This window comes from Furipterus horrens, unplaced genomic scaffold, assembly GCF_987537825.1.
Source record: "Furipterus horrens unplaced genomic scaffold, mFurHor1.1.pri manual_scaffold_3, whole genome shotgun sequence".
In the NCBI taxonomy this organism is placed as follows: domain Eukaryota; kingdom Metazoa; phylum Chordata; class Mammalia; order Chiroptera; family Furipteridae; genus Furipterus; species Furipterus horrens.
In genome coordinates, this window is record NW_028327173.1 from 1687891 (window position 1) to 1708010 (window position 20120).

At 68.9% G+C, this 20120-nt stretch overlaps 1 protein-coding gene across 1 annotated transcript in view; it reads right to left on the reverse strand.

Annotated features, from left to right (window-relative positions):
• The window catches only part of MEGF6 (multiple EGF like domains 6), a 30625-nt gene that overhangs the window by 701 nt on the left and 9804 nt on the right, over positions 1 to 20120 (reverse strand). Inside the window, exons 3-33 of the mRNA XM_090268491.1 lie at positions 19669 to 19794; positions 18743 to 18865; positions 17499 to 17621; positions 17115 to 17252; positions 15829 to 15948; positions 15425 to 15547; positions 14792 to 14956; positions 14309 to 14440; positions 13562 to 13690; positions 11731 to 11859; positions 10957 to 11091; positions 10754 to 10888; positions 8542 to 8667; positions 8060 to 8191; positions 7849 to 7977; positions 7582 to 7713; positions 6283 to 6411; positions 6077 to 6205; positions 5682 to 5810; positions 5270 to 5398; positions 4903 to 5031; positions 4560 to 4688; positions 4327 to 4455; positions 4001 to 4132; positions 3768 to 3896; positions 3166 to 3294; positions 1991 to 2119; positions 1777 to 1905; positions 1452 to 1580; positions 1233 to 1361; positions 581 to 709 (exon numbers count right to left, since the gene is read on the reverse strand). Coding sequence (XP_090124617.1) covers positions 581 to 709; positions 1233 to 1361; positions 1452 to 1580; positions 1777 to 1905; positions 1991 to 2119; positions 3166 to 3294; positions 3768 to 3896; positions 4001 to 4132; positions 4327 to 4455; positions 4560 to 4688; positions 4903 to 5031; positions 5270 to 5398; positions 5682 to 5810; positions 6077 to 6205; positions 6283 to 6411; positions 7582 to 7713; positions 7849 to 7977; positions 8060 to 8191; positions 8542 to 8667; positions 10754 to 10888; positions 10957 to 11091; positions 11731 to 11859; positions 13562 to 13690; positions 14309 to 14440; positions 14792 to 14956; positions 15425 to 15547; positions 15829 to 15948; positions 17115 to 17252; positions 17499 to 17621; positions 18743 to 18865; positions 19669 to 19794 — 4035 coding nt within the window. The remainder of the gene's footprint in view (positions 1 to 580; positions 710 to 1232; positions 1362 to 1451; positions 1581 to 1776; positions 1906 to 1990; positions 2120 to 3165; positions 3295 to 3767; positions 3897 to 4000; positions 4133 to 4326; positions 4456 to 4559; positions 4689 to 4902; positions 5032 to 5269; positions 5399 to 5681; positions 5811 to 6076; positions 6206 to 6282; positions 6412 to 7581; positions 7714 to 7848; positions 7978 to 8059; positions 8192 to 8541; positions 8668 to 10753; positions 10889 to 10956; positions 11092 to 11730; positions 11860 to 13561; positions 13691 to 14308; positions 14441 to 14791; positions 14957 to 15424; positions 15548 to 15828; positions 15949 to 17114; positions 17253 to 17498; positions 17622 to 18742; positions 18866 to 19668; positions 19795 to 20120) is intronic.

Below are 20120 nucleotides of genomic sequence, written 5' to 3' on the forward strand. Positions count from 1 at the left end.
CCCTCCCAGCCCGGCTTTGTCCGAACTTTGGGCTGGATGGAGGGGCTTCACTACAGACCCAGCCAGATCCAATCCAAAGCAGGGGGCAGCAAGGCCCTGCCTGTCCGCCTTCCGACGGGGCCTCAGGGCAGCACCCACTCCAGCCCCTCTGAAGTCAAGACCGCCCAAGGCTGTCTGGGCCCATTGTGCAGTACCGCACCTGACCACCAGGGGCCGCCACAGCCAGCACGGTGTCCAGAGCACCTGACGGGCAGGGTGGGCCCCCCCCTTCCGCCCCCGCCCAGGGTGGGCCCCCGCCTTCCGCCCCCGCCCAGGGTGGGCCCCCCCCTTCCGCCCCCGCCCCCACCCCCGCCGTGTGGGAGGAGCCATCTGGGGCTGGAGATGGCGGGGCTGCTCCGGGCTGGCACCAAGCCAAGCCCTGCTCCAAGGTACCCCGGCTGTAAGGTCACACTTCTCTCACCAGAAGCCGGGGTACCGGGATGGGACAGCTGTGCATGTGGGAAGGGGGAACGAGCCTGGGCCAGTCGTGGGGCCGGGGGCACAGCGTCCCCATTCCTCTCTCCCCAGGGGCCTGGCTCACCTTGCCGGCACGTGGGCCCAGTGTAGCCATCCACGCAGTGACACCGGCCACTGACAGGGTCGCAGTCGGCGCCACCCCCGCAGTCACAGCGCAGGGCACAGCCCGGCCCGAAGAAGCCGCCTCTGCAGGCTGCGGGGGAAGGGGCAGAGCGACAAGGCTGAGGGCCAGCCCACACCTGCCCCAGCCAGGCCGCCCACCCTCTGCGCAAGGCCTGCAGTTTCCCTGACCCGTGTGAGCTCACGTGGGAAGGCGCCAGGCACCTGCTGAGTCAGAGGCCCCAGGTCCTGCCTGGCCCCAGGGGTGACAAAGGGGTGTCTGGCAGTCAGAGAGGCATGCCCAGGGCAAGACCACGTACAGGACGGCACCTCCTATCCACCCCCCCCCCCATGGTGGCAGGTCAGGAAGTTCTTCCCACCTCACCAGGGACTCTTTCTATGACCTCGGCCCCCACCCTGGGCTGAGGTCACCTGGGAACTCTGTGCGCGGCCTGAGGACAGGGCTCTGACCACAGGGTGGGAGCTCTGCGCAGCTGCCCCCTGCAGAGGGGCGGACCTGGAAGGACACCAAGCCCAGACCAGGGCGTGGCGCGGGCGGGGCTGGACCACTGACAGAGACCCATCCCCGCGTCCCCGCAGTGGGACCGCAGACTCACTCAGGTCACAGGTGGTCCCCATGCGGCCTGGGGGACACAGGCAGCGGCCAGTGACGGGGTCACAGCTCGCCCCGGGCGCACAGCCGCACCGCCGACGGCAGCCCTCTCCGAAGGAGCCTGGCGCGCACCCTGGTGGGGGCGGGGCGGGCGCTCAGCCTCTGCTCCAGTCCCACGGCCGACGGGCGGGGCCAGGGCGAGGGGCGGGCCTGGGGCACTCACCCCTCTCGCAGCGCGGGCCCTGGAGGCCGGCGGGGCAGAGACACTGGCCGCTGACGGGGTGGCAGGGGGCTCCGCGTTGGCATTTGCACAGCCCCTGGCAGCCAGGCCCGTGGAAGCCGGGCGGACAAGCTGGGGGAGGACGGGTTAGAGCGCCTCCCTTGGTCTCCCCGAGTGAGCGAGGACGGGGTTCCGGGGCCTGGGCTCCCCCCCCCCCCCCATGAAGGCCTGGGCTCGGGTGGGTGCTCTACAGGCTCCAGTGTGACCCCACCGTAACCTGTGCGGGAGGAGTGGACGCCGGGCCAGCGGTCCCCACCCCATGACTCACAGTGCTCGCAGGCCTGGCCGTAGAAGCCGGGGCCGCAGCGGCAGGCGCCCGTGCGCGGCTCACAGGTGCTGTTGTGGCGGCAGGAGCACTCCAGGCGGCAGGCGGCCCCGTAGTGCCCGGCGGGGCAGGCTGCAGAGAGCGACGGGTCAGCCTCCCGCCTCGGACGTGCAGGGCCACTTAGCCCCCGGCCCCCCCGGCCGGCCCGGACACTCACCCAGCTCGCAGTGTGGCCCCGTCCAGCCCAGGCCACAGGAGCAGCTGCCATTGGAGGGGTGGCACAGGCCCCCGTTTCTGCAGGAGCACACGTGCTCACAGCTCACACCAAACCGGTTCTGGGGACAGTCTACAGACAGAAGCCAGGCACTGCTGGGAGCCCTGGCCCCACGAGGTCCAGCATTCATTCAACAAACATTCCCCAGGACCCCTCAGGCCAGTCTCTGCACCCTGCGTGCACAGGTGCCAGGGAGCGACGCCAGCCGCATCCTGCCCCTTCATCCATCCTTTCCGCCAGCAAAGGCCAGGCCTGCCCCAGAGCTGAGGGTGCTCAGGGGAAAGGGGCCAGGGCCCTCCAGGGGCTTTGAGCGCCAGCCCAGCCAATGGGAGGGGATCAGGGAGCCTTCCTGGAGGTGACAGCACTCTTCACAGGTGCATCTGGAACTCCAGCGGCCCCTGTTCATAATCTGGTTCACCCACGGCTGCTGTCCTCTGGGAGTGAGGACATGCCCTGGCTGGAGCCAGGTCCTGGGGCTCCTGACCCTTTGCTGCCACAGGCTGAGAAGCAGGGCATGTCACCAGTCCCTGTGTGATGATCAGAGGGTGGCAGGCGGCTCTGAGCCCCCGGAGGGCAGGCTAAGGGGCTGTGGGCGTGGCTGTGGAGGCCTGCACACCATCAGGAGCATAAGCTCCGCGACTGATCCCGGGGTCATCCCGTTTGTCCACCAAGGCCTGCGCTCGGCCTGCCCTCTCCCAGAGGCCCAGCCCCTCAGCCCGGCAGGAAGGGCTAGAAAGACCCACCCCAAGGGGACAGCAGCCAGGAGGCCGGCTCCATCCTCAGACTAAACAGCTACCTGACGCCTCCTGCTACAGGGCTAGACAGACCCCGGGCAGCCTGCCACTGGACACAGGGATGTGAGCAGGTCACCTGGTGACCTGAATCAGGGGCCACCGGTCAAGGGAAGGCGTGGGCTGGTGCTGGATGGCCCACTGACCCGAGCAGGACACTGCTATGAACACAAGCAGGGGGCTCGCTTATCCCATGGGGCACTTGGCGGGGGCGGGGAGGTCTCTACAGAAGCCACAGGTGTGAATGGGTCATGGGAGCCCTCTGCTCTGCCCACGCCTGGCGAAGGGACACCTGGGAGCACAAGGCAGCAGCCAGCTGGCACTCACCGTGCTCACAGTGGGCGCCAGTCCTCCCGGGGGGGCAGGTGCAGGTGCCAGTCTCGGGGTCACAGGTCGCCCCCTGCCCACAGCTGCATACGTGGGCACAGCCGGGGCCAAAGCGGCCCTGGGGACAGGCTGCCAGGAGGAAGTGCGAGGGTGTTGTCCCTGGCTGGACCCCCTTCTCTGCCGTCCGGGGACAGCATGGGGCAAGGAGGAGTGTCCGATGTGTGGCCAAGACAGAGCAGAGGCTGCCTGCTCCCCTGCCACACAGTTCTGGCATCTCCCATCCCGAGGTTCTGCTGGGGGCCCAGTGACTCACTGAGGCCCAGCGGCCCAGCCAGCACCCCCCACGGTGGGACGTCCCCACCTGACTCCAGGAAAGGCCCTGTTCTCGGCAGGATGCCCGCTGGCCTCCTCGTGGCAGTGTACCACCCCTGGGGGGCACAACCTGAGAGGGGGCACCCCCACTGCCTACAGGGACGCCCCCAGCCCCACCCAGCCAGGGCCGACAGGACAACCAAGGAGGTGGGCGGTCCTCCTCGCAGACTGGGGGTGGGGCCCGCCCACCCAGGCACGGGAGGGAACCCCCCGCCCCACCCCGCACTCACTGAGGTTGCAGTCGGCCCCCAGGAACCCGACAGGGCAGTGGCAGGCCCCCGTGGCAGAGTCGCAGGAGCCCCCATTGAGACATCCACACAGCTGCTCACAACCGGACCCAAAGCGCCCGGGAGGGCACCCTGCAGGAGGACGGGCCAGCTGCTGGGGACTGAGGGGCTGGGTGTGCCCCCTACGCAGAGCCCCCCTATCCCGCCCCCCACCTTTGGGGCCAGGCAGCACTCACGTTGCCAGCAGCCGGCGCCATGGTAGCCGGCAGCACACACGCAGACGCCCGAGGTGGGGTGGCAGGCGTGGGTCTCACTGGGACACTGGCACTTCTGCGCACAGTCCTCCCCAAAGGTGCCGGGAGGGCAGGCTGGGGTGCAGGCGGGCGCGGGGCGTCAGCCCCAGCCCAGCCCCGGAGCAGGAGCCCTCCCCGAGTCAGCCCCGGGCCCCTCTTGGCGTGGGGTTTTGAGGCCCAGCACAGGGGAACGTGCGGCCTGGACCTCAGGTCGCACCAGGCGGGCTGCGCTACCCGCCACCCGGGGCCCACCCCGCTCGGTCACCTACCCTGCTCACAGCCAGGCCCGGTGAAGCCAGGGGGACAACGACACTCCCCAGTGACGTGGTGGCAGGCGGCGTCCGGTGGGCACTGGCAGCGCCGGGCACAGGCCTCTCCAAACCAGCCACGCGGGCAGGCTGCAGGACGGAGCAAGCTGGGGTGGGAGCCCCGGGCCGGTGCTGCCCTGGGGGGCTCTGGGGCAGAAGGCCTCCCTCGGGTGCAGGCAGAGCTGGGGGCTCACCAGTGTCACACCGCAAGCCTCTCCATCCCGGGGGGCAGAGGCAGGCCCCGCTGATGTGGTGGCAGGCGGCCCCCCGCCGGCAGGCGCAGCGCTCCTCACAGCGGGCCCCAAACGTGCCCTCGGCACAGGCTGTAGGGGCACAGGGGGACGGCTGCGGCCACCCCTCCAGCCCTGCTTCGGGGGCGAGACCCTCTCAAGGGGACCCTCAAACAGCAGCCCCGCCCCCTGCAGGACAGGCGGCCGCCTTGCTGAAGACCCACACCTGGAGCGGGGCTGCACCACCCCTCGTTGGCCCGTGCGGCCTCTGGGCCTCCCTGCACAGCCCCCGACCCATCCCACTCACGGCTCTGACACTTGTCGCCCGTCCAGCCGGCGGGGCAGAGGCAGCTGCCCGTGTGCTGGTCACAGAGGCCGCCATTGAGGCACCTGCAGCTGTGCTGGCAGCCAGCTCCGAAGCGCCCCGGGAGGCACTCTGCAGGGGCGGGCATGGGTGAGGGTCCCTCCACCTGTGGCAGGGCTGTGACCCTGGGAACCCCCCAAAGCCTCGCATCCCGTGTCCCCGGAAAGGAGAGGTGCGGGGGCTGCTCACCCTGCAGGCGCAAGGCCACACGCAGGGCGCTGTGCCCACCCCAAGCGGAGGGAGGGGCTGCCAGCGCCGACTCCCACAGACCCCCAGGGTCCCCGCCCCCCCTCACCCGCCCCGCACTCACCCGTCTCACAGGCCAGGCCGGCCCAGCCCTCCGGGCAGGTGCACTGGCCGGACACAGGGTCGCAGGTGCCTCCGTTCCGGCAGACACAGGCGTGCCAACAGTTCTCGCCATACAGGCCCGGGGGGCAGGCTGGCGACGGAGCGGGGAGCAGCATGCAGCACCCACCAGCCAGGCCCACGGGGGCCCGGGCCCGCCCCCCCAGGAGGGCCAGCCCGAAGCCCAGCATCAAACTGGGGGGTGGCAGAGACCTCGCCCACTGCTGTCCCCAGGGCAACTGGCCCCAGGCCAGCTGAGCTCACCCATCCAGCTGTCGGGGGCTCAGCACCTAAGGGCGTGGCCCTGAGTCCTAAGAGGCCGCCTTCCTTGTCTCCCCCAGGTGCCAGGTGACCCCGGGGTGCTGGGCAGGGCTTACCCTGCAGGCAGCTCGGGCCCATCCAGCCAGGGCCACAGTGGCACTGCCCGTGGACTGGGTCACAGGAGGCCCCGTTGAAGCAGGAGCAGGCCTGGCTACAGTTGTGCCCAAAGGTGAGGGCCGGGCAGGCTGCAGGAGAGGGGTCAGGGGTCAGGGGACAGGGATCCCAGGCGGGGGCAGCTGGACAGGCTGTGGTCACCGTTCCTCTCTCTGGCCTGGGTGTTGCTCAGGGTGACCTTGGATAGGGAGCACCCGCTGGGCTTCGTGGGCAAAGCCGTGTCCCCCAGGGTGGCCCGCTAGAAGCTCCTACAGCCAGACCGGTCCCCAGGAACGAGTCTGGCCCAGTGACCCAGCCCCCCACCTGCAGCCCCCAGGGCTGACGGGGCCTTACGCACTCTGGGCGCAGCGGGGGCCCCGGTGGCCGGCAGGACAGAGGCAGGTGCCGTTCACAGCGTTGCACGGGGCGCCGGGCGCACAGTTGCAGGCGTTCCGGCAGTCTAGTCCGAAGAAGCCGGCCGGGCAGGCTGCAGGAGAGGGGCGGTGAGGGGCGGCCAGGCCACCAGGCCCCGCCCACACTGCCGCCACGCGCTCCCTGGCTCACCTCGCTCACAGAAAGTCCCCCTCCACCCGGCTGGGCAGGTGCAGGCCCCGCTGACGTGGTCGCAGGCGCCCCCGTGCTCACACTGGCACCGCCGCCTGCAGCCTGGCCCGAAGAGGCCCTGGGGACACCCTGAGACGCACAGCCCGCCCCTGTCAGCTGGGGGGCCGTGAGCCTCGCCCTGTCCCGCCCGGACCTCCGCCGTCCCAGTGGGGCAGGGCTGAGGGCTGGTGCGTGGAGAAGCCCCGCCCCACCCCGCCAGGGGGCGCTGGGCTCACCCACACGCCTCTGCACCGTCCCTGCCCGCGTAAGAACTGAGCCTCAGGGGAGACAGGAGCCCTGGGTGTGGCTTTTGGGGCTACTTGTAGGAGGACTTGCCCTGGGCCCAGCTCGTACCCCCCGGCTCAGCCACAGGGGGCACGGGCTCAAAGCATGGCCCTTGGTCCTTAGCAGCCACCTTCCTCCTCTCTCTGCCTGCAGCTCTGGGGGGACCTCCTGTTGGGCCCAGGGCGGGGGAGGGTGGGGCCGGGGGCCAGGCTGGGGGGGGGGGAGCTCAGAGGAGCAGGACCCCTGCTTCTATGGGGACAAGAGGGCAGGGCTAGGGCCCCCAACACGTGCACATGTATACGTGAAGGTGTGTATCTGTTTGCACGCGTGCATTTGTGTGTGAGCATGTATGTGCACGTGTATGCATGCAAGTGTGACGTGTGCCTGTGTGCGTGTGTGGTGTACATGTGTACATCTGTGCAAGCATGCATGTGTGCATGTGTGCGAAAGCGCTGTCGGGGCACGTGTGTAAGGCTGTGCGTGCACGCGCGCTGCATAGGAGGGAACGTGTGCTGTGTGCATGCATCTATGGGGGGGTGTGCACGCATCTATGGGGGGGTGTGCATGCAAATGTGTACAGGGGTGTGTGTCATGTACATATGGGTGTGTGCATGTGTATAGGGGTGCATGCATGCGTATGTGCATGTGTGCGCGTGTGCATGCATGCGAGTGTGGTGTGCGTGCATCTGTGACTGCACTGTGTAAGGGTGTGCATGTGTGCATCCATGTGTGTACAAGCATGCACATGCACATGTGTAGAGTGTGTGCATTTGGGTGCATGTAAGGGTGCGCATGTGTGTGTCTGTGGGGACGCATACATGCTGTGTGCACGTGTGGGTGTGTGCACCCGTATACTGTGTGCGCCTGTGTATAGGTGAGTGTTGTGCATGGGTGCGTGTGCACACGTGTGTACAGGGTGCTCGTGCGTGCTGTGTGCGTGCAGCGAGCATGGCTGCGGGGCAGGCCGGCACTCACGCTGCTCGCACTGCGGGCCCACGAAGCCGGCCTCGCACGGGCACAAGCCGGTGACGGCGTCACAGCTCCCGTGGCCTGCGCTGCAGTTGCAGGTGTGACTGCAGTCGGGTCCCCAGTGCCCGCTGTCACAGGCTGCAACAGAGCCCTGTCACCCTGCGCAAGCCCACTGGAGCCGGCCAGGGGCACAGGGCGTCCTGCCGGCCCTCAGTCCCCCGGATCCTGGGCGGAGGCCTCTCCAGGGCAGGGGCGCTGGACAGGGCCACCCACCTCTCTGGCAGCTGAGGCCGGTCCACCCGGGGGCACAGCTGCACCGTCCGGTCGCCGGGTCGCAGTGCCCGTCGTTGGCGCAGGAGCACCGCGTGTGGCAGCCGGGCCCGAACCAGCCTGCCGGGCACACTGCCGGTGGGGGTGGGAGGGTGAGCCACGGTGGGGGTCGCGGGGCGCAGGCTGGGGCTCGGGCGGGTCACGGCACACTCACCGTCCTGGCAGCGGCCGCCCGTGTAGCCGGGGCGGCACCGGCAGGCCCCGGTCTGAGGCTCGCAGGCGGCTCCGTGCTCGCACGCCGGGCAGATCTCCTGGCAGCCGAGCCCCCAGCGGCCCTCGGGACAAACTACCCCCCAGCTGGTCAGCCTGCCGCGGCCCCGCTGGGCCAGGCGCCGCCCCGAGCCCCGTGCCGAGAGTGGGCGCGGGAGGAAGCGGTCAGGGTGCCACCTCCCAAAGGGGAGCCGCTGCCCCGGGGGGCTCAGCAGGCACGGGGGCCCATCGAGACCCCGTACGGGAAACACGAGCCTCGAGGGCAAACTGCGGGCCCCTGGGGAGCGCTGGGCTCTGCTGGCCAACCTTCCCCGGGATGCGGCTCCCTATGACCCCGTGGGCCCAGCCTTCAGGGGGGCACAGGGCCCACCCACCGTGGTGCATCCCAGGGAGGGGAGGGGTCCCCAGGACGTGCCTGCCACTCACCTTCCCCACAGTCGTCCCCCGTCCGCCCAGGGGGGCACAGGCACTGCCCCGTGAGCCTGTCGCAGGGGGCACCCCCACAGTGGCAGGAGCCTGAGCAGTTCACGCCGAATGTCCCCCCTGGGCACCCTGCAGGGGAAGGACAGAGCGGCCTCAGCCACCAGCACATGCAGCCCTCCTCCCCCAGGCCCCGCCCCCCCGGCCCTGCTGCCTGCCCGGCAGGGCTGCTGGGCACAGCTGGGGTCCTCTGGGGGAGCAGGGGGTCACTGTGTGGGCAGGGCACACGGAGCGCAGTGGGAGGGGCCTGCTTGGACAGACGTGTGTGGGGAGAGGCGAGGGCCGCCCTGGCGGGCACAGAGGGCAGGGTCTGGGGGTGCAGCCGCCAGAGAGCCCGGCCACAGCAGTAGCTGGCATGTAGGACCCTGGGGAGCGCCCAGGAGTGGGTGACGGGCCCGCTCTGCCCTCCTTCCCACCACCCGGATCCCCCCGACTGCCTGCTGTGGCCCCCAGAGCCGTGCCCCCAGCCGAGGAGAGAGCGGGTTGTGGGAAGGAGCGGCCGGCGGGACCCCAGGAAAGAACGTGGGTGCCTTGGTCCCCACCCCGTGAGGGCTCTGCAGAGCCCCTGCATACCACACGCTGCCCTGACTCAGGGTGAATGCCCTGATGCCGCTGAAAGGAAGGCTCCCCAAACCTAGGAAGGGTGCGCAGCACCAGGAGGGGGCGGCCAGGCCACACCTCACGCCCCACTCCCAGACAGACCCCACTGAGCAGAAGCCCCGCATGCACGGCCTGTTGGGGCTCTGGGACAAAGGACACTCCCCAAGGAACCAAGTCACGGGCCCCAGCCCCTGCGGGCACCCCCCGCAGCCTGCCGCGGGGCACAGGCACACACGCAGGCGTCACGCTGGGGGCCACGCGCGGGGGACCGCAGAGCTGGCTGAAGCGGCCCCGCCGGCCTCGGGACCTCCCCGTCCACTGATTGGGGGCAGGCGTGTGTCTGGCTCAGTAATACTTTCCAGACCTAACAGCCGCGGGTGGCGGGGAGCATCATTCTATAAAAGCTGCGTGTGTCGTTTCCTGGGGCTCATCCTTGGAGCACTGAAGGCTTTTAAAGGAAAAGGGGAGCGGGAGAATAAGAAGACAGCAGGGAAGGGCCGGGGCGAAGCCCTTCCAAGCCTCAGCAAACAGGCCCCCGGCGAGGGCGCAGGGGCTGGCGGGGAGGGCTGCGCGTGTGTGCGTGGGCGCAGGGTGGAGAGGACCCGGGCGGAGACCAGCGGCCGCCTGCCTGGGTCCCGGGGCCTCCGTGGTGCCTCCCCAGCCAGGAAAGCAGAGGCTGGCCACAGAGCTCCTCAGAGGCGAGGTGGGGCTTGGGCGGGGTGTCCAGACTGGGGCCCCCACAGCACCCCTGTAGCGATGGGACTGAGAGCCCTGGACAGGGCATCATCGCTGGGGTCCCTGGGGCCACAACATGGCAGGGCCTGGCCTGCGTGCAGAGGGGAGACAGACCCCTGGGTTCAGCCGGGCAGCGGATGGCTGAGGGGACAGGCCTGTGGCTGCAGGGAGCTCAGGCCGGCTGTGCCCTGACTACGGCCGCGGCACGCACACCGCCGCGCCGTCCCCTTCCGTCTGCCCGGGGCCGCGCTGTGGACAGTGAGAGCGTGTGACCGGGCATGGTGTGCCGTGGGGGTCCTCGCCTGCGGGGCCCCTGCCACTCACGCTGAGGGCTCTCCCCTCCTCTGCTGTGACAGGTGACGGGGGACCCGTGCCTCCAGCCTCGGCCACTCGCGTCCCCCCAGCCTCCCCTACTCGTGGGGTCCCAGACTTCAGCATTGCTGCCCACGCACCTGCCGGCAAGGCCGGCCCCGGCTCAGCTCCGAGCCACCGCCCCCAGGAGCGGCTCCCTGTCTGGCTGGCTCGGGCCACCAGGGCGGAGCCCCTGCGCTCCAGCCGGCACGTGCAGTGGACAGAGGGAGGGAGCATCGGCTCCCCTGGGCCAGGCCCCGGGCGCGCACACCGGCCCCTGCCGAAGCCTGTTTGCAGGTGCACAGTGGCAGGCAGACCAGAGTGATGAAGAAGGGCCGGGGCGAAGGTGGCCCCCCAGGCCAGGCCGAGGGGCTGACTCAGCTCCCATTTGCTGGGGTTCGCGCCCAGCACCCTGGGGGGCCAGACCACCCACACCCCACCCAGACCCCAGCTCCAGGGACGAGACACTCACCCTGGTCGCAGTCCTCCCCCCGGTAGCCGGCAGGACACTGCTTCCCACACTTGCCGCTGACGGGGTCGCAGACCACACCCAGAGGACAGGCACACGCCTGCTGGCACCCCGGCCCAAAGAAGCCGGGCTCGCACTCTGCGGGGGCGAGGGGAGAGGGGCTGCGGGTTCAGCCGGTCCCCAGGCGCCCCGCCCCGCGCACTCACCGTGCTGGCACCGTGGGCCCCAGAAGCCCGCCTTGCAGGCGCAGCGGCCGTCCTTGCTGTCACAGGCCCGCGTGTTCCGCTGCTCACACCGGCACTCCTCCGCGCAGCCCGGTCCAAAAGCCCACGGCGGGCAGGCTGCGCCCTCAGAACTGTGAGCGGCCTGCCGCCTGCGGGCGCGACCCCTCCCGGGTCCCAGGGTCTCCAGCCCCCCTTTACTGGGCCTTGTCCCTGGGACCCGGCGCAGAGCCGCAGGCAGCACCCGCCCCAGCCACCGGTGTCCCAGAGGACCGGCCACTGTGCCCATTTTAGACGGGAAACCGGGTCTTAGTGAAGTTAAAGAATCTGCCCTGGGCCACCCCACTTTCCAGCTAGAAAACGCTTGGGGCCCCGTGTTCTCTGTACAGAGCTGCTGGGAGGGAGCCTCTCACCACCACCCACCCTTCCCCACCAGCCCACTGCTCCTCCCTGTGGGGTCTGCACGTCCCATGGGGCTTCAGGCTCTGCCCTTGCTGCCAGGAAATTCCAGCTCCCAAGATGAATCCCGTGTCGCGGAAGCTTCTGAGGCACGACACTGGCACCTCCCTGATCTAGGCTGGGGACCGCCTGCCCGGACGTCCTGGGGTCCCCAGACCTGGGGCAGACCCCACATCCCAGCCAGGGCACCTCGCTGAGCCCCCACATCCTCATCTGCAAGTGGTGAAGTCAAACCCGAGGCAGACCGTGGGCGGTAAGGCGCAGCAGCTGCACCCCTGGGACGCGGGCACTGGGACTCACCCAGGTGGCAGAAGCGGCCGTAGAGCCCTGGGTCACAGAGACAGGCCCCATAGAGGCGGTGGCAGCGGCCCCGGTTGGCACAGTGGCACTTCTTACGGCAATGCTTGCCATAGAAGCCCTTGGGACAGCCTGGGGGAGGTGAGGCCTCGTGAGCACCCACTTGTAATGGCCCCCACGCCCGAGGAGATGCTCTGAGGGGCTCCAGTGTCCAGCACAAGAGTCGGGAGTGACCTGGCCACTGCGGCATGGCCGGAGGACTTTGGGGCAACCAGCAGCCAGACAGGGAAGGGTGCAGAGGATGAGGGAGGGCCCAGGAGGGCCGGGCAGGGACAGGAGGAGTCCCACGGATGTGGCCGTCTGCCCTGGCCGGCCTCTTCCCTTCCAAGGTCTGTGGCCAGGACGGTGGCCAGGGCCGGAGGCCAGACACGCAGCTCAGCACGCACATGGACATGCACACAGGCCCCGCCCCAATCTCCCGTGTCTGACCCACATCCAGTGTCCTGACTTCGGTCCCTCGGTGGCTGCTAACTTGATCTCTAGACCTCAGAGGGAAGGACACATGACCCCAGCTGACCAGGGCCCCACGCCCCCACTTGGGGGCCAGGGCGAGGAGGGGGCTCTGGCCTTCCTTCCCAGAGTGCTTCCCTCGACTCAGTCCTGCCCATGGAATGGCTACATGGGCTGGACAGTGACCCCAAGATATGTCCACATCCCAGTCACCAGGGTCACCAGGCAGGAGCATCCTGGCTTGTCTGTGCCAGCCTAAACCCGGCAGCAGTGCCCTCACAAGAGAAAGGAGGGGAGGCTGGAGACAGGAAGACGAGGCAGACTGGAGGGAAGTGGCCGCAAGCCCAGAACACCTGGACGAACCAGGGGACAAACAGGCTGAGGAGCCCCCTGCCCCAGAAAACTGGCCTGCCAGGCCTCTCTTGGGACTGACCTCCTCAAGAGCCCCAGCGCAGGTATACCTGACCACAGGACCCCACGGGGGACCCTGGGCTTCGGCCACACGGCCTCACAGCGGAATCACCAACATGCAGACCTGTTACCTGTGTGGCATCCTTGGGTCTGTTCAGGGCCCACCCCACAGGTAGCTGCTAACAGGAAGTGGGGTTCTCGACCCTCAAGAGAACAGGGCCGGCAGGTCAGAAGGGGAGAGAGGCAGGGGGGCTGCCAGAGCCGAGGAGGGGGAGCAGGGGGAGGCGGCACAGCCTGCGGGCCGCCCTGGCCTTTGAGACCTGCCCACGGGGCTCACACGGCTGCCCCGAAGCACAGGCGTGGGGCCCGCCGATGGCCGCCGCCCGCTTGCTAAGGCAGGAGGTTCTCACTACAGCAGCTACTTTCTTGGGCAAAACAAGCAGAATTTTCACGGCCTTAAGACTCCAAGAGGGAGCTCCCGTCACCTGAAGAAGTCACCTCTGTGGACTCTCAAGTTCCTCCGGACAGGCTGACACGTCAGTTAGGAAGGACGCTAGGGTCATTCCTTGCCACCGCGGGCCTGGGTGTAACGCCTTCTGCAAACCCCGCCCAGCCATCACACAAGTCTACTTGAACGCTTCGAACACTTCCAGGAACGGGCGGCTCACTACCTCCTAGGGGAGCCCCTTCCTAACGCGTTCTGCTTCCGTCCGGTCTCCGCCATCTGCTCTCGTCCGGCTCCAGGGCACTTGGGAAGCCAGGAAAGCTCAGGCCTCCCAGGAAAGGGCCGCCCCCATCCGCCTTGCCGTCCCCACGCGGTGGAAGGAAAGCGACCAGGAGAGAGCTGAGAGGGGCGCCTTCCCCTCCGGCCCACCCCAGGGACAGTCCCAAGGCCCAGAGAGGCTGCACCCACCTTCCTCACAGTGGGTTCCGCTGACTCCGGGTGGGCAGCGGCAGGCCCCTGTCACAGGGTCGCAGGTCCCGCCGTTCTGACAGCTGCAGGGGGAGCTGCAGTTCTTCCCAAAGGTGTCTGCAGGACAAGCTGGGGTGACAAGGAAGGACGAGGTCGGGGGCCGCCCAAAAAGGACACTGGGCCCCAAAGCCCCTCCATGCACACGATGACAGCCCCCCGGGGCTTGAGCCACCCAGTTTAGAAGCAACTGCTCAGAGCGAGGAGCAGGACGCTCGTGCCGTGATGCCCACAGCAGGGCAGAGGTCACTGACCGATGGCCACACCCCATCCCTCTGGACATGCACCTTCCCCACAGGCAGACCCTCGGGGAGTCCCTGAGGCCGAGACCGAGCCACCCGGGCTGTCCCTGCTCTGGGAACACTGGGTGGCAAGTGGCACAGGCTCGGACAGAGGAGGGGAGTTTTGGCCACAAGCTGCAGCCCCACAGGCTGTGTGTCCCGGGAAGACACTGCTCCCACTGGGACGAGGCAGCGCCGGCCCAGCACCCAGCCCCTCTGCACCTGACACCCTTCGCTGTCCCAGCCCCGGTCCCCGGTGACGTCCGCGAGGGGCCGACGCCTGGTGCAGAGCAGGCGGGCAGTAGACACTGAATGCGCGGGTGGGAGGGCCCGTGTGGACCCCTGCCCAGGGCAGCAGGCAGGCGCGAACGGGGCGGGCTGCCCGCCGGCCCCCGCACAGCGGACTCACTCTCGTTGCAGACGAGCCCGGTCCAGCCCTCGGGGCAGTCGCAGCCGTCCATGCCCGGGAGGCAGGTCGCTCCGTTCCCGCAGTCTTCGCAGGCCAGGCTGCAGTCTGGGCCGAAGGAGCCATCCAGGCAGACTGGGGGCAAATGGCAGAGGGGCCTCAGACCCCGCCCGGCGCGAGGGCACAGAAGCCAGAGAAGGGACACGCGGGGGGGTGGGGGGCATCCTCTGCCCACGAAAGCCCCCAGTGAGAGAGTGGGAGGTGGGAGCCAGACGCCAGGCCCTGACAGGGTCCCAGCCTGGGATCTGGGGCCACGTCCGGCCCAGGCTCAGCACCCCCATGACCTGTGCAAACTGACCAGTGGCTGGACCTCAGCCTTGGTCAAACAAGGCCGTTACAGGGGTCCTTCCTGGCACCGAGACCCGGGTGGCCCAAGCGGCCCGGCCGCCTCGCCGAGGCCAGACGCCGGGCCAGACCCGCGCTCACCGAACTTCTCCTGCAGCCGGTGCTCGCCCCGGGCCTCCGCCTCCTCGGGCCCGCTGTCATCGTCTTGGAAGAGGTGCGGCAGCGCGTCCTGAAGCACCGAGACGTGGGGCAGGGGCCGCACGAAGGGCAGCCGCTCAGCCAGGTCCACCTCGGGCACCTCCAGGGCTGCGCGGGACACACAGCCCCTCAGCCCGGCCGCCCCGTCCTCGCAACGGCTCCCCTGCGGCCGCCGCCCAGGGCCCTACCTGCAGCCCCCCATGCCCCTCCTCGCCCTGGTCTTGGGGAGTCGGGGTCCCCGCTGCTCTCCTGGCCCTCCTTCTCAGGACAGACAAGGCCCCGGGTCCTGAGGACCTGACCCGGCTCCAGCCTGGTTCCCACCCTGGATCCAGGGACCTGGCTGTGGATGGGGGGTGGGGGGGGGGAGCAGCTCTGCCCCTCTGGACACTGTCCTCAGTCCTGGGTGTGATGTCCCTTCTCTCGCTTGGGCACAGCAGGAGCTGCACCCACCCGAGGCCTGAGTGGCTCCTGCCCGAGCAGACCCTCCCCTGCCCGCTGCTTCTGGCCCGTCCCCCAGAGGGAGGCGCGGCGCGGAGCTCCGGGAAGGGGTCCCCGTGGTGACTGGTGCGGACTCACGGGAGCAGCCCCTGCGGTCCTCGTCCAGCCGGAAGCCGGCCTCGCAGGAGCACAGGAAGGAGCCGGCCAGGTTGGTGCAGAGGTGACCGCAGCCGCCGCGGTCAGACGCGCACTCGTCCACGTCTGCAGGCACATGGGGCCGCTGGGGCCTGTCCTCAGGGTGCACTCGGGAGGCCCCAGTGGCCCCGCTCTGCCCGCGGGCCTACGCCTGCTGGGTGACGCCCCCGCCACGGCCACGCCCCCGCACCCAGGGTCAGAGTGACGGTGGACGCCCCACGCGAGGGGACGGACCAGTGCCCAGGTCGGGGAGGCAGCAGGCAGGTCTGTACCGCCCTGCAGCCAACAGGCACCCAGCCGACCCCCACCCTTCCTTAGGGTGCCCCCCACGGCCCCCCAACGCTCACCCTCACACCCGCAGCCGTCGGGGCTGAGCCGGTAGCCGGCGTAGCAGCTGCACTCGTACCCGCCGGGGCTGTTGGCGCAGACCTGCTGGCAGCACGGCGAGTCCGCGCAGTCGTCCACGTCTGGGGGACACACGGACCCGCTGCACCCGGCGCCGCCATGCCAGCGCCCCCCACCCGCCAGGGCACACACGCACACACGATGCCTGCACAGCTGCACGAACCAGCACGCAGGGCCACATGACACACACACAGCCGCACACACACGATGCATGCACAGCTGCCCACAAATACATGCATGCCCACATGACGCACATGCACGATGCATGCACAGCTGCCCACAAATACATGCACGCCCACGTGACACACGCACAGCCGCGCACACACGATGCACGCACAGCTGCCCGCAAATACACGCATGGCCACGTGACACACGCACAGCCACACACACACGATGCATGCACAGCTGCCCACAAATACATGCACGCCCACGTGACACACGCACAGCCGCGCACACACGATGCACGCACAGCTGCCCGCAAATACACGCATGGCCACGTGACACACGCACAGCCACACACACACGATGCATGCACAGCTGCCCACAAATACACGCACACCCACGTGACACACACACAGCCGCGCACACACGATGCATGCACAGCTGCCCGCAAATACATGCATGCCCACGTGACACACGCACGATGTATGCACAGCTTCCCACAAATACATGCATGCCCATATGACGCACACACACGATGCATGCACAGCTGCCCACAAATACATGCATGCCCACGTGACACACGCACAGCCGCACACACGATGCATGCACAGCTGCACACAACTGCATCCATGTCCACAGGACTATACGTACAGCTGCACACATCCACATGCAAACCCACATGACGTGTGCACAGCCACACATACATACCTGCATGCAGGCCCACACAATGTACAGAGCCGCACACACACATGCACGCATGCACATATGATACACACACAGCTGCACACACATACACACCAGCCAGCACCCACAGGACACACGTTATGGCTGTGGGGCCACACAGGGGGTTTGGGGGTAGCCCATCCTGGAGACAATGTCTCCCTGTGGGCAGGGGCCCCTCACACTCCACAGCGGTTCGGGTGCTACTCCCAGTGACTGGAGGAGCCACCCTTGGGCCGCCCCACTGGCCAGGGGCAGAGGGGGCTCAGGTGTGACAGGAGGGACTTCCGCAGCAGTGCACCCCCCGCGTCGGAGCGTGAGGCAGCTGGGGGGAGCCAGGTCGCACCGATGCACGTCTTCCGGTCCTCGTCCAGCTCGTAGCCACGGGGGCAGGTGCACAGGGGCCCCTCGCTGCTGTGGCTGCAGCCGTGCGAGCAGCCGCCGTTGTGGGCCTCGCAGCTGTTCACGATCTCCATCTCGATCCCTGAGGCGAGACCCGCCCCCAGGGACGTGGGACAGGGTCTGGGCGACACCCCCTCCGAGCACGGTCTGCCCTGGCCGGGCAGTCCCCAGGGAAACAGGCAGCCTGGCGCCCCTGGGCAGACTGGGCTCTGGAGCCCCCTGCCCTCCTCCCCTCCCCACGCTCGGCACTGCCCTTGACAGCCAAGGGAGCTCGGCCAAAGCACGCCCGCCGCCCCAGGCACCGCCACGCCCCGGGGTGCCCACTCACTGTAGCACTGCCGACCGTCAGCCCCCAGCTCGTAGCCCGCGTGGCACACGCACTTAAAGGACCCGCGCGTGTTGAGGCAGCCGTGGGCACACTGGGCCAGTCCTGTGGCACATTCGTCCACGTCTGAATGGGAGAGAACACGGAAGAGGGCTCTGGGCCGCTGACCGGGGAGGGGCACCCCCAGGGGCCGAGCCTTCGGAGAGAACCCCCCGCCCCCCCCGCCCCCCCCCCCCCGCAGCTACACGCCCGGCCGGCCCCGCTGCACACCTAGTTCTCAACAAGCTCTCCTGGGGCTGGGAGGGCACGGTGGAGTCTGCGCTCGAGCCCACTGGCTTGCGGGGAAGCCCCACCAGCGGCACCAGGAGAGGGGACCCACCTCTCGGAGCCCTCGGTCCCTTGGCCGTGCCCTCCCTGCTCCCGGCCTGGCCAGGGGGGGGCCTTTCCATCCCGCCCCCGGGCCAGCAGAAGAGACCGCGCACCACTGACTCGGCTTGGGTTCCCAGCACCCGAGCCCCAGCCGCTCCCTGGTCACCGCTTTGGCCACGCCCCCACGGTGCCTCAGGATGAAGAGCTGACACTCATCCCTGTCTCCCACGGAGCGTGCCAAGCCACCTGCACCCAGAGGGACACTGGCAAACATTCCTGAAACGCTCCTTCCTGGGGCTGGTGCCACGTGGAACCACACCTGCGGCCGGTCCCTCTAACAGCCGCCCGGCAGGATGCACACAGACCCGTCCCCGAGGCGGCTCCTGCAGAGCGGTGAGTCAGCAGGAGGAGTGGGGGTACCCGAAAGTCCTGAGAGGGGTGACCAGCCGACACCAAGCAGCCCCCAGTGAGGACCCCTGCGGCCTGGGGTGCGGGGTGCCTTCTAGAAAGCGGCGCCCAGCTCAGGAACAAAACCGAGACAGCTGGAAGCGGACCGGTGCGTTGTCACCGGCTCAGGGTGGCACTCCCCCTTTCTTCTCTTGTTTCCCTAACGAGAGCAGGTCTCGCTTAGGTGACCCCAGAAATACTTAAAAACAAACACACAGCCTGAAGCCTGCCAACTGTTGCTCAGTGAGGCTCGGGGCGGCAGCAGCCCCTTCAGAGTCCTGCCCCCACCAGCCCCAGCAGAGGTGGGCCCCAGGCCAGCCGGGCACCCGCAAGGCCAGGGGCGGCGGGACACAGCCGGGCTGGCCCGCTGGGATGGGGGTCCCTCCACAGGCAGCCCTCGGGCAGGCCGGCTCCCGGGACAGGCGTCTTACCTTCGCAGGCCTTGGGGTCGGCCGCCGGCCGGTAGCCGGAGTGGCACTCGCAGCGGGCAAGGCCCCGGAGCACCTGGCACGTGTGCATGCAGCCGCCGTTCCGGTCCGCGCACGGGTTTCTGCCTGCGGTCACCGCCGGGAGGGAGGGAGGCCGAGGGGAGAGATTAGGGTGGCAGGTGGGGGGGCTCCCGAGGATTCAGGTTTCCCTGCTCTAGTGCCGGCCAGGGGGTCTCCCTCCTCCCAGATAGGGGAGCCCCTGAGACACCCGAGAGAAGACAGCTCCTCCCAATCCCCCTGCCTGTTGGGGCTAGCGTGCCCGGCAGCTCCCTCAGCCCCATGACCCCGTGCCCCTCTGCAGCCACTGCAGGCCTGGCCACTCAGGCCCCTCCACACGCACTCCTGGCTTGGGACCCAAGAGGCCACGTGGGCAAGGGGGACACTGTCTCAGCACCTGCTCCACCCTGCCCCCATGTCCACATCTCAGGGGCACCCCTGACCCCACTCTCCCTTCTCCATCAGCAAAACCCCCTCTTTCTCTGACGTGCGGCCTGAGAACCCAGGACAACGGGCCAGATGGGGCCTGGCCTGTCTCCTTCACCCCAGGGCTGGGAGCCTGGTTCCCACCTGCCCCGCTGCGCCCAGGGTGGGCCACAGAACTAAGCACCACACCCGTCCTGAGCGTCCTGCCCCCACGGGGGTGTGATCCCAGAGCACCCCAGCAGCAGGGCCATGCCCCCCACCTCTCGGCATCCCGCAAGGCCCCCTTTCACCCCGGCGGCCTTGTCAGCTGCAACTGCCACGCCAGCAGGGGCAGGAAGGTGCTTCCCGCCTCTGCCCCGGCCCAGCTGCAGGGCTGTGGTGCGTGTCGGGTGGGGGCCCAGGGTGGGGGCCCAGCCTCCTGCCCCCCGAGGGTGCTGCACACTCACGGACGCAGCGTTTGCCGTCCTCCTGGAGCTGGAACTCGGGCCGGCACCGGCAGTGGTGCTGCGTCACCGTGAGCTGCACACAGTCATGCTGGCAGCCCCCATTGCCCACGGCGCAGGAGTTGATGGCTGGGGACAGAGAGGAGCCCCAATCAGCCCGGAAGCAGGGGTGACACTCACCCTCAGGACCGCTCGGAGCCCCTCCCCTGTTCCACCTCCACCCAGAAGTAGGGGATTCAAGGGGCCACACTGTTTCTCTCTGGTTCCTGGGCCCAGGGCCTGCAGACCCTCTCTGCCTGAGGACTAGGTGTAGAGGTGCCGCTGAGCAGACAGCCGCTCGGTGGACACCAGGCTCCACCCAGCACCCCGCTGAGAGCCGATGTGTCCTGGGCCCAGAGGCAGAGCAGGCCAGGAGGCTGCCTGGAGGAGGTGGCAGCCAGCAAGGGGTGGTGGAG